The 12580-nt window shown below is 41.9% G+C and overlaps 5 protein-coding genes across 6 annotated transcripts; all 5 read right to left on the minus strand.

The window, feature by feature from the left end:
• Positions 1-1358: 1358 nt before the first annotated feature.
• On the minus strand, positions 1359-2669 carry LOC108160155. Its single transcript, XM_017293972.2, has one exon. It carries the CDS (start codon positions 2252-2254, stop codon positions 1655-1657), a length of 600 nt encoding a protein of 199 aa, XP_017149461.2. The 5' UTR covers positions 2255-2669; the 3' UTR covers positions 1359-1654.
• Positions 2670-6558: 3889 nt separating this feature from the next.
• LOC108160153 (GPI mannosyltransferase 1) lies at positions 6559-8047 on the minus strand. Its single transcript, XM_017293970.2, is given in 2 exon segments — positions 6559-7867; positions 7869-8047. Coding segments are annotated over 2 exon segments (1401 nt in total). The 5' UTR covers positions 8025-8047; the 3' UTR covers positions 6559-6622.
• On the minus strand, positions 6559-8262 carry LOC117189939. Its single transcript, XM_033395020.1, has one exon. It carries the CDS (start codon positions 8239-8241, stop codon positions 8044-8046), a length of 198 nt encoding a protein of 65 aa, XP_033250911.1. The 5' UTR covers positions 8242-8262; the 3' UTR covers positions 6559-8043.
• On the minus strand, positions 8234-8523 carry LOC117189938. Its single transcript, XM_033395019.1, has one exon. It carries the CDS (start codon positions 8512-8514, stop codon positions 8251-8253), a length of 264 nt encoding a protein of 87 aa, XP_033250910.1. The 5' UTR covers positions 8515-8523; the 3' UTR covers positions 8234-8250.
• LOC108160158 (cx9C motif-containing protein 4) lies at positions 8418-8980 on the minus strand. Of its 2 annotated transcripts, none has more exons than XM_017293975.2 (3): positions 8797-8980; positions 8554-8726; positions 8418-8499 (listed from the first exon to the last, which is right to left on the minus strand). In XM_017293975.2, the coding sequence occupies exons 1-2, from the start codon at positions 8861-8863 to the stop codon at positions 8575-8577; spliced, it is 219 nt and encodes a 72-aa protein (XP_017149464.2). In that variant the 5' UTR covers positions 8864-8980; the 3' UTR covers positions 8418-8499; positions 8554-8574. The 2 variants fall into 2 exon arrangements, with proteins under 2 accessions (XP_017149464.2, XP_017149463.2); XM_017293974.2 differs by having other exon boundaries at positions 8429-8523; positions 8579-8726; positions 8797-8961.
• Positions 8981-12580: the final 3600 nt, after the last annotated feature.

The following is a 12580-nucleotide window of genomic DNA, read 5'->3' on the forward strand; positions in this document are numbered from 1 at the left end:
ATACAGTTTTTCGGGTACTACATTTTGTTGCTTTGTCAAATTTCAGTAAAAGCGAAATTTATTTATTTAACCAGTATATTGATAAAATCGTATACCTTTTTACACGGGGTGCTTTTTCCAGTGACAAAGAAAATAGGTCATTGAGATTAAGAGCGGGGGATTGCTTGAAAACCACAAACATCAGCCTCGCATCGCAGTGAGTAAGATATTAATTCTAAGAAGTTATGAATGGGAATAAGATAACTGAGTATAAAAGAGTAGGAGCAATGCCCCCGCCGAAGAACTCAAAATACTCAAAATGAGTATTGGGGTATATTAGATTTGTGGTAAAAGTGGATGTGTGTAACGTCCAGAAGGAATCGTTTCCGACCCCATAAAGTATATATATTCTTGATCAGCATCAATAGCCGAGTCGATTGAGCCATGTCTGTCTGTCCGTCGCTCAAAGACTATAAGAGCGAGAGCAACGATGTTTTGGATCCAGACTTCTGTGATATGTCACTGCTACAAGAATATTTCAAAACTTTGCCCCGCCCACTTCCGCCCCCACAAAGGGCGAAAATCTGTGGCATCCACAATTTCGACGATACGAGAAAACTAAAAACGCAGAATCGTAGAAGATGACTATATCTTCTAAAGTGCAAAATCTCAACCAGATCGTATAATTATTATAGCCAGAATCAAGAAAACAATTTCATTCTTTCTCGCTCTGTCTCTCTCTAACACACAGGTTTCATGGTCCGTTTTGCCAATTGCAAAGTATGAGTTCAAGGAACTCAGAACCTATAAGAGCCAGAGCAACCAAATTCCACACTCCTGTGATATCGGACCTTGACCATTTTGTGTCAAAATTTCGCCACACCCCCTTCCGCCCCCGCAAAGGACGAAAATCTGAGGCATCCACAAATCTCAGAGACTATTAAGGCTAGAGTAACCAAATTTAATACACACACTCCTTTAAAATGTCACTATAAAACGTATATCTCAACATTTCGCTCCACCCTCTTCCGCCCCCACAAAGGACGAAAATCTGTTGCATCCACAATATTGCAGATTCGAGAAAACTAAAAACGCAGAATCATAGATAATAACCATATCTATCAGATTGCTGAATCTGGATCAGATCAGATTATTTTTATAGCCAAAAGGAACAAATCAATTTGCACTGGCTACGCAGCGCCCGACGTCACGCTCAGACTGATTTTCTGTCTCTCTCGCACGCACTCTTTGTGGCGTCGTTTAATATTAGCGGCGTCTGCCGGAGGAGAGCCATACTGACTTAGTATCGGGTATAACTGTAGAGTTGCGGTCTCCGCAGCAACTCACAACGTTCCCCCTCGTTTGTTTTTTTATTCATATTTTAGTTTATTTAATCAGATTATTCACTCTTGGAATGAAGCACAATCTTTTTTCATTATGGGGTATGCTACGGCTATAAAAGCAGCTATAATCAATGTGCACTTAATCATTAACTACTTGGCGTATAATACTTTACAATGCTGAGTGTTATGTTTGTAGCAGTCGGAAGTTGCATAAGATAAGACTAATGACTACAGTCGGTAGGAACCATTTAGTATAGAGGCAAGAAACAATTACATTATTAGTCTTTGGCCAGGTTGACTTTGAGAGCTCCCTGTCTCCTCTCCTCCTAGGTTCATATGCTCACATTGATGGCATTCTTGATCACAATATTCCGGGCCACGCCATTCACGATTGTGAGATTGTTGTCGATCTCAATACCCATCGATGGCGTCTGCTTGGGCGTCTCCTTGGATTTGGGGGTGTGGGTACGCTTGCTGGGCTTCTTTCCGCTGCTTTCGAGATCCATAGATTTCACCACCTTCAAGAGGCCGTTGCAGCCTGTGTAGTCGACGCTCTGCTGCTGGGAATCACTGCCCAAGTAGATGCGTCCGTCATTCCCCGTATACTTGATGGACCCACTATTGCTCTGGATTTTCAATCTGGTGGCGTTGCCGATGACCTGAAGATAGCCCGTGTTGCTGACAATCCTTATCCGGTTGCAATTGCCGATGATAAGCAAATCGCGGGTATTATTCTCGATGCGGTACTCCTTGCAGTTGCCCACCAGATCCTTGCTGATATAGCTGGCACCCTCTGGTGGCGAAGGGCTCCTCTTGACATTGCCACTCTTGGGCTTATTCGGTGCTTTATGTTGGTCTTTGTTGCACTTCGAACAGTCGTCATCGTCATACGAATCACTGGCCGAATCAGCCTCTATCACACGCACGCCCATTTTGTGTGAATTACCTCAGTTTTCGTCGTTTCTTTCCACTGCTAAGCACCCAGGCAAAAATCACCGCTGCTGTAGTCCGGTTAGAAGTTGCTCATTCTCTGTATCTTTCTCTACTCGTATATCTCTCTGTGTGTATGGTTGTGTGGTGCTCAGTTCGGGTCGCTCACGGACTACGGCTCTCTGGAAATGGCTGCTAGGTGGTCACCGGCTTTGGTTTGTTAAGGTTATAATATCCAATTGTGTTTTTTTGTTGCTAATAGCGTTCAGCGATGCGCGTTGATAATGATCGGGGAATGTCTGCTTCCGAAAGGGGAACTCCCGCTGTTTTGTATTTGAGTTCACTTTCGCGAAGCGACTGGGTGCCAGATGTTGACTGAATGTTAGCTTGTGGGCTTTTGAACGATATCAGTGCCCGACGACCGCTTTTATACCGGCCCGATCGTCTCTGGCAGCCGTATCGGGGCTTTTTTATTTTCACCCGATGGCTGACTCGAAGAACACTTAGAAGGCATCATCAAGGCAATACATTTTTCGTGTGCTTCGTCTTTTGGGGAGCCCTCTGATTGGTCGATAATACCTATTGGAAGTGATTAATACTCACCTGCGGACACTTTGGAATGGGTTCACGAAAATGATTACCTTATTATATTACCTGTGCTCTGAGCGGGTGCGGTGCATAGAAAAAACACCCATTGCTTAGTAATTTTAGCGACTATCAGCTGATAAAACGCAACCAAAAATGTGTGGTGTTTTTTTCAACTTCTCTTGTCGTTTGTTAAGTCTGTTGATTCCAGTATCGGTCATTAATTTTGTCAGCAACAGTCGCATAATTAGAACACCTGAACGACAAAAGGTAATAGCCCTAGATTAGACGATAAAGTTGTCCGCAGGGAAAGATTCCGATCTACATGATGTACATATGATATGATATGCATTTGTAAGTATAGTCCGAAGTGTTAGTTGCCAGGCAAGATAGGTTCACTGTAGCTTCCATTACTATGTACATATGTACATACTTATTTATCGAAGGCATTCGCTTCCCACTCGCAATAATATTCGCACCAGAAATTAATTAACATTTCCAGACAAAGTTCAATTTACCGCTTGCTTGCGCTCAGTATTCTCTCTCTGTCTCTCTCTCTCGCTCTTTCGAGTCGCTTCTCCAGATCTCTCTGCTTCGAGACCGACTGTTCACTTATGCGTTTCAAGTTCAGATTAAACGTTTCATTTCGATTTCAGTCGCCCGGCGAGCCGGATCGGAGCAGAACCTGAAAATGCGTATCAGACGTAGCATCGGATCGAATATGAAATTTAGCGTAAACATTTGTGCGAATGTTTGTTTATTGGGGGGAAAGCACCGCAACGCAATGGGGCCATATAGCGGCAATCGACGAGGCCACCTGAAATGCCCTGCATAATAAATGAAAGAGTTGGACCACATTATGGTCCAAATGGACCAAACACTGGGGGTTGCGTCAACTGGTACTTTTTTGTGGTGCACTTTTCAGAGTGCAGTTGTTGACAAATCCATTATCTTTTTAGAAAAGTTATTAAATGATTTATTTTGCCTGTTCATCAATTTTAAGGCCGTAAACGGGGACTTTTCTGGAGTTATCTCAGTCACACTCGACAAAAGCCAAAGTCGAAATAAAAAATAATGACACGAAACATTATTAAGTACAAATTGGTCAATTCTATATCAGCTACTACGTGTACTATAATATCAGATAGCCCGCGGTTCCAGCAGCTCTCTTACATCACAAAACTATCAGAAAGTATAATGAAATGGTTCGACCGAAAGAAAAACCCCCCCACGACCTATCATAGACACCTGCAGCCGCTATCTAGCACGCGTCTTGTGGCAGTGCTCGCTCGCTCCCTCACGGGTGGAACGGCGCAACCTTTGTTTGTTGTTTTTGAGGATCTAAAACAACATTATTGTGTCGTTTGCCAACATACATCTGATAAGTTGTGAACATTTTTAACACGTTATTTCGCAAAATATGGGAAATAGTAATTGCTCGAAAAATATACATATGCAAATTTGTTGTGTGGAACCGGTAGGATGACCTCATCAATTTCAAATGCCCGCCAAATTGCGCACAAAATAAAGCTGCGAACATATGTTCGCTTGCCATTCGCCTGCTTGCAATAAGTATACCATCCCTATTAAATTTTGTTGTGAGCTTTTTATTGTGAAACTCTCGAAATTTCATTTGTAAATATATAAAAAGCCCGCGTTCAATGGAGGAAGACTCTAATGCAAATCAGCCGGGTAAGCGTAAGGATCTCATAAATTAACAGTATTCTTAACCAACTTACTATCAGATCGCAGGATGGAGTCGAATTCAAGTGTTTTGGCAATTGGGGACGAGACCAGCGAACCTTCAGAAAGAGTAACTGGTCTTACGCACAACGAGTACACATTTAAGGAAGAATTCCAGATCCGTTTGCAGAAGTTACTACTTCCAGATGCTCCTCACCTGGCAACTAGAGCTGATCCAGAAAAAGTCGAAAGATTTGTAGGATCAGTTGTTAAGAAAAATGGTAAACAATACTATGAATTCGGTCCACAGAACTCTAGACATCATCATGTCATATCGGGACCAACGTTCGACCCAAAAAGTGTTACATTATTAGTAAATAATCGGATCAGTAAAAAGCACTGTGTAAATGAATCAGTGATTGAGTCTAAAATGCGATGGGCAGAGGTACAAGAAATAGTCTCGGATTGTTTAAAAAAGCAAGACAATCGTATATATAATTATATGCGTTATTTGCTAGAAAATCGTAAGCGGTAAAACATTTTTACACGTTATATATAATGTATTTTAAGTGCATGTGCATGAATAAATGTTTAATACCCCTTTAGCTTATCCTATTATTATCCCTTTATCCTATTATTGTTTACGTATGCAGCCTCAGCTAATATGTAATTAAAGCGAAATGACTTGTACTTTAAGAATAATATGGTGTATAACGCGCATTAGAATGTACCTAACATCTTTTAGAAATTAGTTGGTAGATAATGTTCACCCTACGGCAATATAAAAGAACAAATAATCAATTCTATTCCAGCAACACTGTTATTGGCTTTTTGTTGTGAAACGGTCCAAATCATATTATCAGTCGTCATGACTTCTTCCCCTTTACAAAAGTAAACAATTGAGGAGTATTTCAAGAAACTTTTATAGAAAATTCGGTGGAAAGGTTGGCAACAAGATAAGCTAAGAAAATGGAAAGCGTTGTTATGAGTTCGGTCCAGACAATTTCAAGCCAGGATGTATCATAAAAGAATTCATGGTTGACGACAAAGAAGTTATTTTTTTGGTTCTGAATCGGATGAGCGGGGAGCACTGGAATAATGACAGCGTGATTAAGTGGAAACCAGGTCAATAGTTTCAGAAAATGTATGCAGCAAAATCGTAGATAAATTCATTATAATATTGTATTGGTCGCTTGTGAAAATCATGTTAAATTGTTTAGAATTTTGAAACAAGGAGTGCGGCTTTCAAATTTCCGCCATAATGTGCCTTTAAATAAGTGATATGATAATAAGTATTTGCCATTCCACGTAAATGAAGTTAAAAAGCACCATATAGTAGCACCATTCCCATCACTAACATTAAAAGCTTCTTTTTGTTGTGAAATATTTTGTATGATTTCGAGCTACCACTAAACAACCCGACCATTTAAAAGGTTGGCCCTCAGTGCTTATTGCCTAATTGTTGCACAGATATACATAAAGAAAGCATATATTGTAGTAAAAAACAAACCCAAAGCAATGGAAGTCGAAACAAACAACAGTTCCAGTAATGACTCCATCGATCAAATTGAGTCATCCCAAGGTCCAGTGATGAATATTTCTGGGAGACGTCGAGACACCCCTCGCATTAGGGGGAAAAATAACATTTCCAACGATCCTAAGTAGAATTCTGTTGAAATGTAGCTCTCCACCACCACTGCCCCCAAGCGATCCGTACAAAGTCGACTACACACAGAAGCTGTGTTTCCTGTGTGTAAAAAAACCAGTCGAACGGAAGCGCTTATACCATATGTTCCTGTCGACGTCTACGCCTCTAGGCAACGACTTCGAGAAAGTGAATTCTATGTACAGGAATAAAGCAGACTTCAAAATTGACCACCAATTCAGCGTGGGCACAATCTGTGCAGGATCACTGTACCGCAGAGTTCAGAAACACTTTTCCGATGCTACGTGGAACAAGCAAGGGAATGTTTTTGAAATGGAAATGATTGGAGAGTGTGAGCTGAACCAAAACTGTCTTTAAATATCTGAGTTGTGATTGTTTTTTACATCTTTATTAAAACTCGTCTTTAAACATACTTGTAGTATGGGTTGTTTCTTGGTTAAAGCAACTTCCTATAACTAATCTTAAATTGTGTGAACCCATAGTGGCTCAGTAGCTGTTCTAGTATGTATCCGTTTGTTACAAAAAACACTGCGCCCTGCAGTCCAATCCAGTTGAAGCTGTTCCAGCTTCAACTGGAGCTGTTCCAGGTTTTGAACTCCAGCAGCAGCCACAGCGCCTGGGCCAGCAGCCAAAGGACCAACAGGAATATGGATCGGCTCCACGACAGGAGTTTGAAGTTGTTCAGGCACAGGGGCATGATCGCCAAGTACCAGATGAAGTATTGTGAGGTCACCACGGAGTTGTAGGTAACGCTTACAAAGGCCACGGTGAAGATTCAAAACGGCAGCGTCTGACGAAACTGGCCAAAGCTCAAGCTCAGGTAGAGAATGAGGCAAAGCTGCGGAGCTACTAACAGCAGCTTCGTCAGCAACGCAGATTCCTCAACTGTCGCCGCGCTGCCCAGATATTGAAGCAAGAACTGCAGTGCGAAGTTGTGACGTGAGTCCTTGCGCACAAAGTGGTAGAGGTAGGCTTCGTAGATGTATTGCCAGCCATAGAGTGAATAGAAAGTCCACGTGAAGGCCACTAGACTGAGAAGTGTGCCTAGGACCAGGGAGAACTGTTGCTTATTGGGGCGCATGATTTGGCGCAGGAAATCGAAAGGCGTTCGCGTTAGACGTGATGACAAAGACAGATAGTAAGCCAGACTAAATAGCAAAGGATATAGTCGTAAATGGATAACTACTCCGTGCGGCAAAGATGAGCCAATTCTTGTGCGACGATTTGTGTTCCGATCGAATCATCTTGACCATCTGGTCAAGATCACAAAAAAGCTTGAAAAGCAGTCTCCGCTCCCGCGTGTGGATATTACTGCCGTCAGCGGATTGTAGAGCCAGCAGCATGCGGAGACGCGAGCGATGTTTTCTGGGTGACTTCGTTCGTCCAGCGCATCGAGGGACTGGTCTGGTTCATGGGGCCTGTTGAACTTGCTGAGCAGATGCTGCACGGTCTTCTGGTACTGACTCTTGATCTCCATGTGCACCAGGTGATAAATAAGAGTAGCAATGAGCAAATCGAAAGTCGCGTAGAGTAGTTTTCCGCACGCCGGGTGTACCAATATGTTTAGTGTCTGAAGATATGCCATTATAGGGCTGTAACGATAGGTGTGCCTCGCAAACGGAGTATCTCCCGCCAGCACTTGACGGGCTCCATCAGTGACCACTTTGTAGTCGATGTCCGATGTAGGGCACCGCAGACTTACTGTCGTGTATTTGTCCGTAGCAGATCAGAACAAGGCGAATTAGAGCGGAGATCAGCAGATGGGTTCTAAAGCTAATATGAAGGATTTGACGGCCAAATCGTTGCCATCCGGTACTCGCCACTTTCGTTCGTAACATTTTGTTTATTGCTCTTCGTTTACAACTTTGTTTTTAGCTCCATTGCACTCTTTCGAATGCAGCTCAACAATTTCTTAAACTCGGCGTCGCAGATCTTATGCTGCACGTTCGGGTCGCGCGACACGCAAATTGCATATGCTGAGGCCTTGTCGGCACACTTTGTAAGCAGAATTGGGTAGTTGCGGAGACGTTGGTTGGCTTTGCGCACCGATTCCATTCCTCAACGTTAACGTTTGTGCGGCGGCACACGAATCTCACTGGGAGGCAAGGGATCTGCTATGAACGCGTCGTAAATGGGCTTGGAGAAGAATATGAGTAGCGAGCTCGTCAGGAAACTGATCTGAAACAGTCGCGGGTTTCGCTGTATCCAAGTGCGCTTGGGCAGCACGGCTGTACGACGGCGCCGACCAGGTTGTTGTGGCTGCTGCTGCTCCTTTTTGTCTAACAAGTCTTGAATGTCTTTTGGTGGCTTGTACTGCGGTATGGACATTATTTTTCTCTGTTGGTAATGAAAGTTAGCGTGACATACAGCATCAAGCGCATCGAAAACTCACGACTTGCCGGCACCTTTGGATGCTTCTGTTAAGTATGGTTTTTCCAAATCGATTCCACTGCAACAAAGCGATACCTTATGCCACTTTAGACAACATTGGCGCATAGCCTCGAGAACGTCATCACATTTATCCTCCTGGTAATTGTTTTCTGCAATGACGATTCTTGATAAGTCGCACAAGCTTACATAATAACAAAGGAAACCATTTCAGGTACGTACCGTTCAAACAGGCTTGTATGCGGCAGGCGTTCGCTTTGCAAGGATCCTTCTTGCGAGATGCAGACATGTAACTATATAGCTATTTTCATCGATTTTAAACGCAAACTAAAATTTCTTATGACATGTGTGTCTTCTTGCTAGTGATGTAAAATAACATCGATGCACCGAGCATCGATGTTTTTCTGCCGTTATTTACTGATGTTTTCCGATGTTTTTGCTGCTACCGATGTTTTGCAAAACATCGATCGTTTAATTTCAAATCATTGCGAATTTGTCGTCTGTAAGCAGCAACACAGCAATGCCAAATAAAGTAAACATATTTGACTTAAAATGAATCAAATTTATTATAGATGGTATACATTTGTTTAAATATGAAACTGCGAACGCCGTTAACATCATTCGAAGGCAACCCGTTGTGTGTTTGGGAAGGTATGAGGAATACTGTTCAGTCACAGACATATACCTTATTAATATTACAGAATATACAGTACAATCTCATACACATATACTCATAAATACAATTGTCCATGTCACTTCATGTGAATGAATATGACGACACGAAAATGACATTAGCAACTAAGAATAGACAATTGCACTTGTAAACTCGAACCCACCAAAAAGGATGAAGCAATAAACTATTTACTTTGTTGCTCCAAATACCTAAGTAAATGCACTGAAATGTAACCCCGCACAGAGTAAGTGCACCCTATCTAAAAATACACTCACATGGAGCCTGGCGTTCCTTCCCATACAATAAGAGTACCACTGCTAGCTATATAAGGAGATGCATTTGTTCAATAAAACTCAGTACCAGAAACAGTTCCACAACTGCCTGTCACTAATTGTCCCATCGCAATCATCAGAGGCTGTCGCCGTGTCTTCAGATCCTCATTTCGCGCACCGTATCGTATGATGCCCACTTCGCAGTCCAACTGGTTCAAGTTCTAGTTGCGACGACCAAACTGTAGACGGTTTATGTACCGTATACAACCCAGCTTCCAACAACACAATTTTTAAGTTGTAATATTTTTTTGTATAATAATAACGCAATTATAATAATATAATCAAATGGGAAAGTTTTGAAACATCGGTCATACATCGATGCATCGAAGAATAAATCCAATGTATCAATCCAACATCGATGTTTTCATTCAAACTTACATCACAAAGTTCCGTTCCCTGGTGCCCAACAGTGTGACAGCAGATTTATTGACCAAATATACCAACATGCCCGCTGAAATATACCGGAAAATATCTAAAATATTTAGAACAAGTACACTGTTCTGTGACAGTCTGGCAATATTGCGCGCGTGCTCAGTGAATGGCAAGTGCCGTAAGAAGAACAGTGCTGCCAACTCTCAACAGGATAATGGCTGTTTTTAGCTTGATGCGCGTAATTAATGCTTTTAACAATTTTTTTTCAAGTTATATTTAATATTTTTTTACAGTATTTCCATTGACCCTTCTAGCTCTACGGGATTAGTCTTAGATTCGAATATGGACGACATAGTCCTACCAATCATGTCTAGCTAATTATTGGACACTTCGTAGTCAACCCATAGCCGTATATTTAAATAACAATTAGTAATATCCTTTCACTGACAATAAAACATTACCTTTGTAAGATATGAATATTAGTTTATAAGATTTGAATATTAGTTTAAGATTTACTCATCGATAGTATTATAAGAAATACCAATGTACTCGATATATCGATACTTGTCCTCGACAAGTATCGATATGCCAACACACATTCATTCGAATACGCCGATCAAGAAAGAAGAACATATAATAAAACCGTGCTATGAAAAGTTTACATATCAGGTGTGGGGTTTGCCAAAAAAAAAAACTCTGTGATGAACTATGCAGACAAGAGCGAAAACCAAAAGTGAACTTAGCGACATATTGCGTAGGCAAAACGTATATATTGATCAAGATGCCAACATACACCAATTACGTACAGCAGTAAAAAAAATCATGGAAGACACGCATGAGCTAGGAAATACGGCGCCAAGCGCAGACGAGACTATGCAGGCAGACATTTTTGCAGTCCCGGTTGAGCGCGAGATAGATAGAGACAACCGTAGTGCACAACACGCAGTAAAAGCGGCGCCAGAAGAATATGGTGAAAATGTGCAGAAGGCTCGAGAAGCATTCATGCCGCGACAAGACAACGCTTGTTCGAAATTGACCATGCGATCAGATGAATACGAAGAAGAATCGCGCCGTTTGCAGCAGTTGGAACAATTGTACGTTTCTCGCAAGCGCTTAGCTGATCTCAAATTAAGCATATTGAAAACGGAGAAAGAGGCTATGGAGTTGGAAACGCCGAGAGATTGCATCGACTTGACACACATTGAGGCGTTGATGCGTCCACTTTCTGGAGATGACGACCAGGCTGTAACCAGTTGGATAAGTAACTTTGAGGACATTATGAATTTCCATGGTGTATCCGAGTACAAATGCTGGATATTAGCGAAGCGGCTGCTATGCGGATCGGCGAAGGCGTACATCGACCATGTGGCGCCTTTGACTTGGCAATTGATGCGAGCAGAATTGCTCAACGTCTTTGAGCAGAAAGTGACAGCGTGGGACATTGGAAAGCGACTGGAGGCACGGAAAATTGCAAATAATGAAAGCGCATTGCAATATTTCGTCGCAATGTGCAGCATAGCGTCGCAAGCAGACATGGCCACGAGCGATGTGGTCAAGTTCATCGTAGAGGGACTGCAGGACAAGACGGGCATGGCAGCATCCATGCTATATTGCAGCAGACTCAACGAGTTGCGTGACAAGATGGTCACCTATGATAAGGTCAGAAGAGCTCCTGGCGTCGTAGCAATTCGTAGCGAAGGTATGACAAAGGGAAAACTAAATGTGAGTATTGCAGTTGGGCAGCAGCAAGGTGGTGGCGCAATGCGTTGCTACAACTGTCGGCAATTTGGGCACGTTATGAAGGAATGCAGTCAGCCAAAGAGACCGGATGGGGCATGTTTAAACTGTTGGAGTACCAGCCACAAAAAATTTGACTTTAAAGCACCACCAAAGTATCAGATGCAGATTCGTGTAACAGAAACAACACCATTTCATTGTACTCCGCGTCGTTTATCCTACCATGAGAGAGAGAAAGTAGCTGAAATAGTAGATGATCTGTTAGAAAAGAAAGTAATCCGTCATAGTGAGTCTCCATATGCTTCCCCGTTGGTCCTAGTAAAAAAAAAATCAGGAGAACTTCGAATGTGTGTCGATTACCGTGGTCTGAACAAATGAATTGTTAAAGATAATTTCCCATTGCCCCTTATTGAGGACTGTCTTGAGTTTTTAGAAAACAAGTGCTGTTTTTCCATTATAGATTTGAAAAGTGGGTATCATCAAATAGGCGTAGAAGAAAAATCAGTTCCGTATACATCGTTTGTGACACCGCAAGGACAGTATGAGTACTTGAGAATGCCCTTTGGGTTAAAAAATGGATCCGCTATTTTTCAGAGATTTATTTCGGAGCTCTTGAGAGACTTTATTAGGAACAAAAGCATTGTAGTGTACATGGATGATATATTAGTAGCGACTAAAACAGTTGAAGATTACATGGATATATTAAAAAGACTATGCATTCGGTTTAGCGAGCAAAATTTAGAGATAAATCTAAAAAAGTGTAGGTTTGTCAATCGAAACATCGATTTCCTGGGGTATAAAGTTAATCAAAACGGAATAGTTCCTAGTGATTCCCATATTGAGGCCTTGAAAAAATACCCAGTCCCTCAAAATGTAAAAGCACTGCACTCAT

This window comes from Drosophila miranda, assembly GCF_003369915.1.
Source record: "Drosophila miranda strain MSH22 chromosome Y unlocalized genomic scaffold, D.miranda_PacBio2.1 Contig_Y1_pilon, whole genome shotgun sequence".
Classification (NCBI taxonomy): domain Eukaryota; kingdom Metazoa; phylum Arthropoda; class Insecta; order Diptera; family Drosophilidae; genus Drosophila; species Drosophila miranda.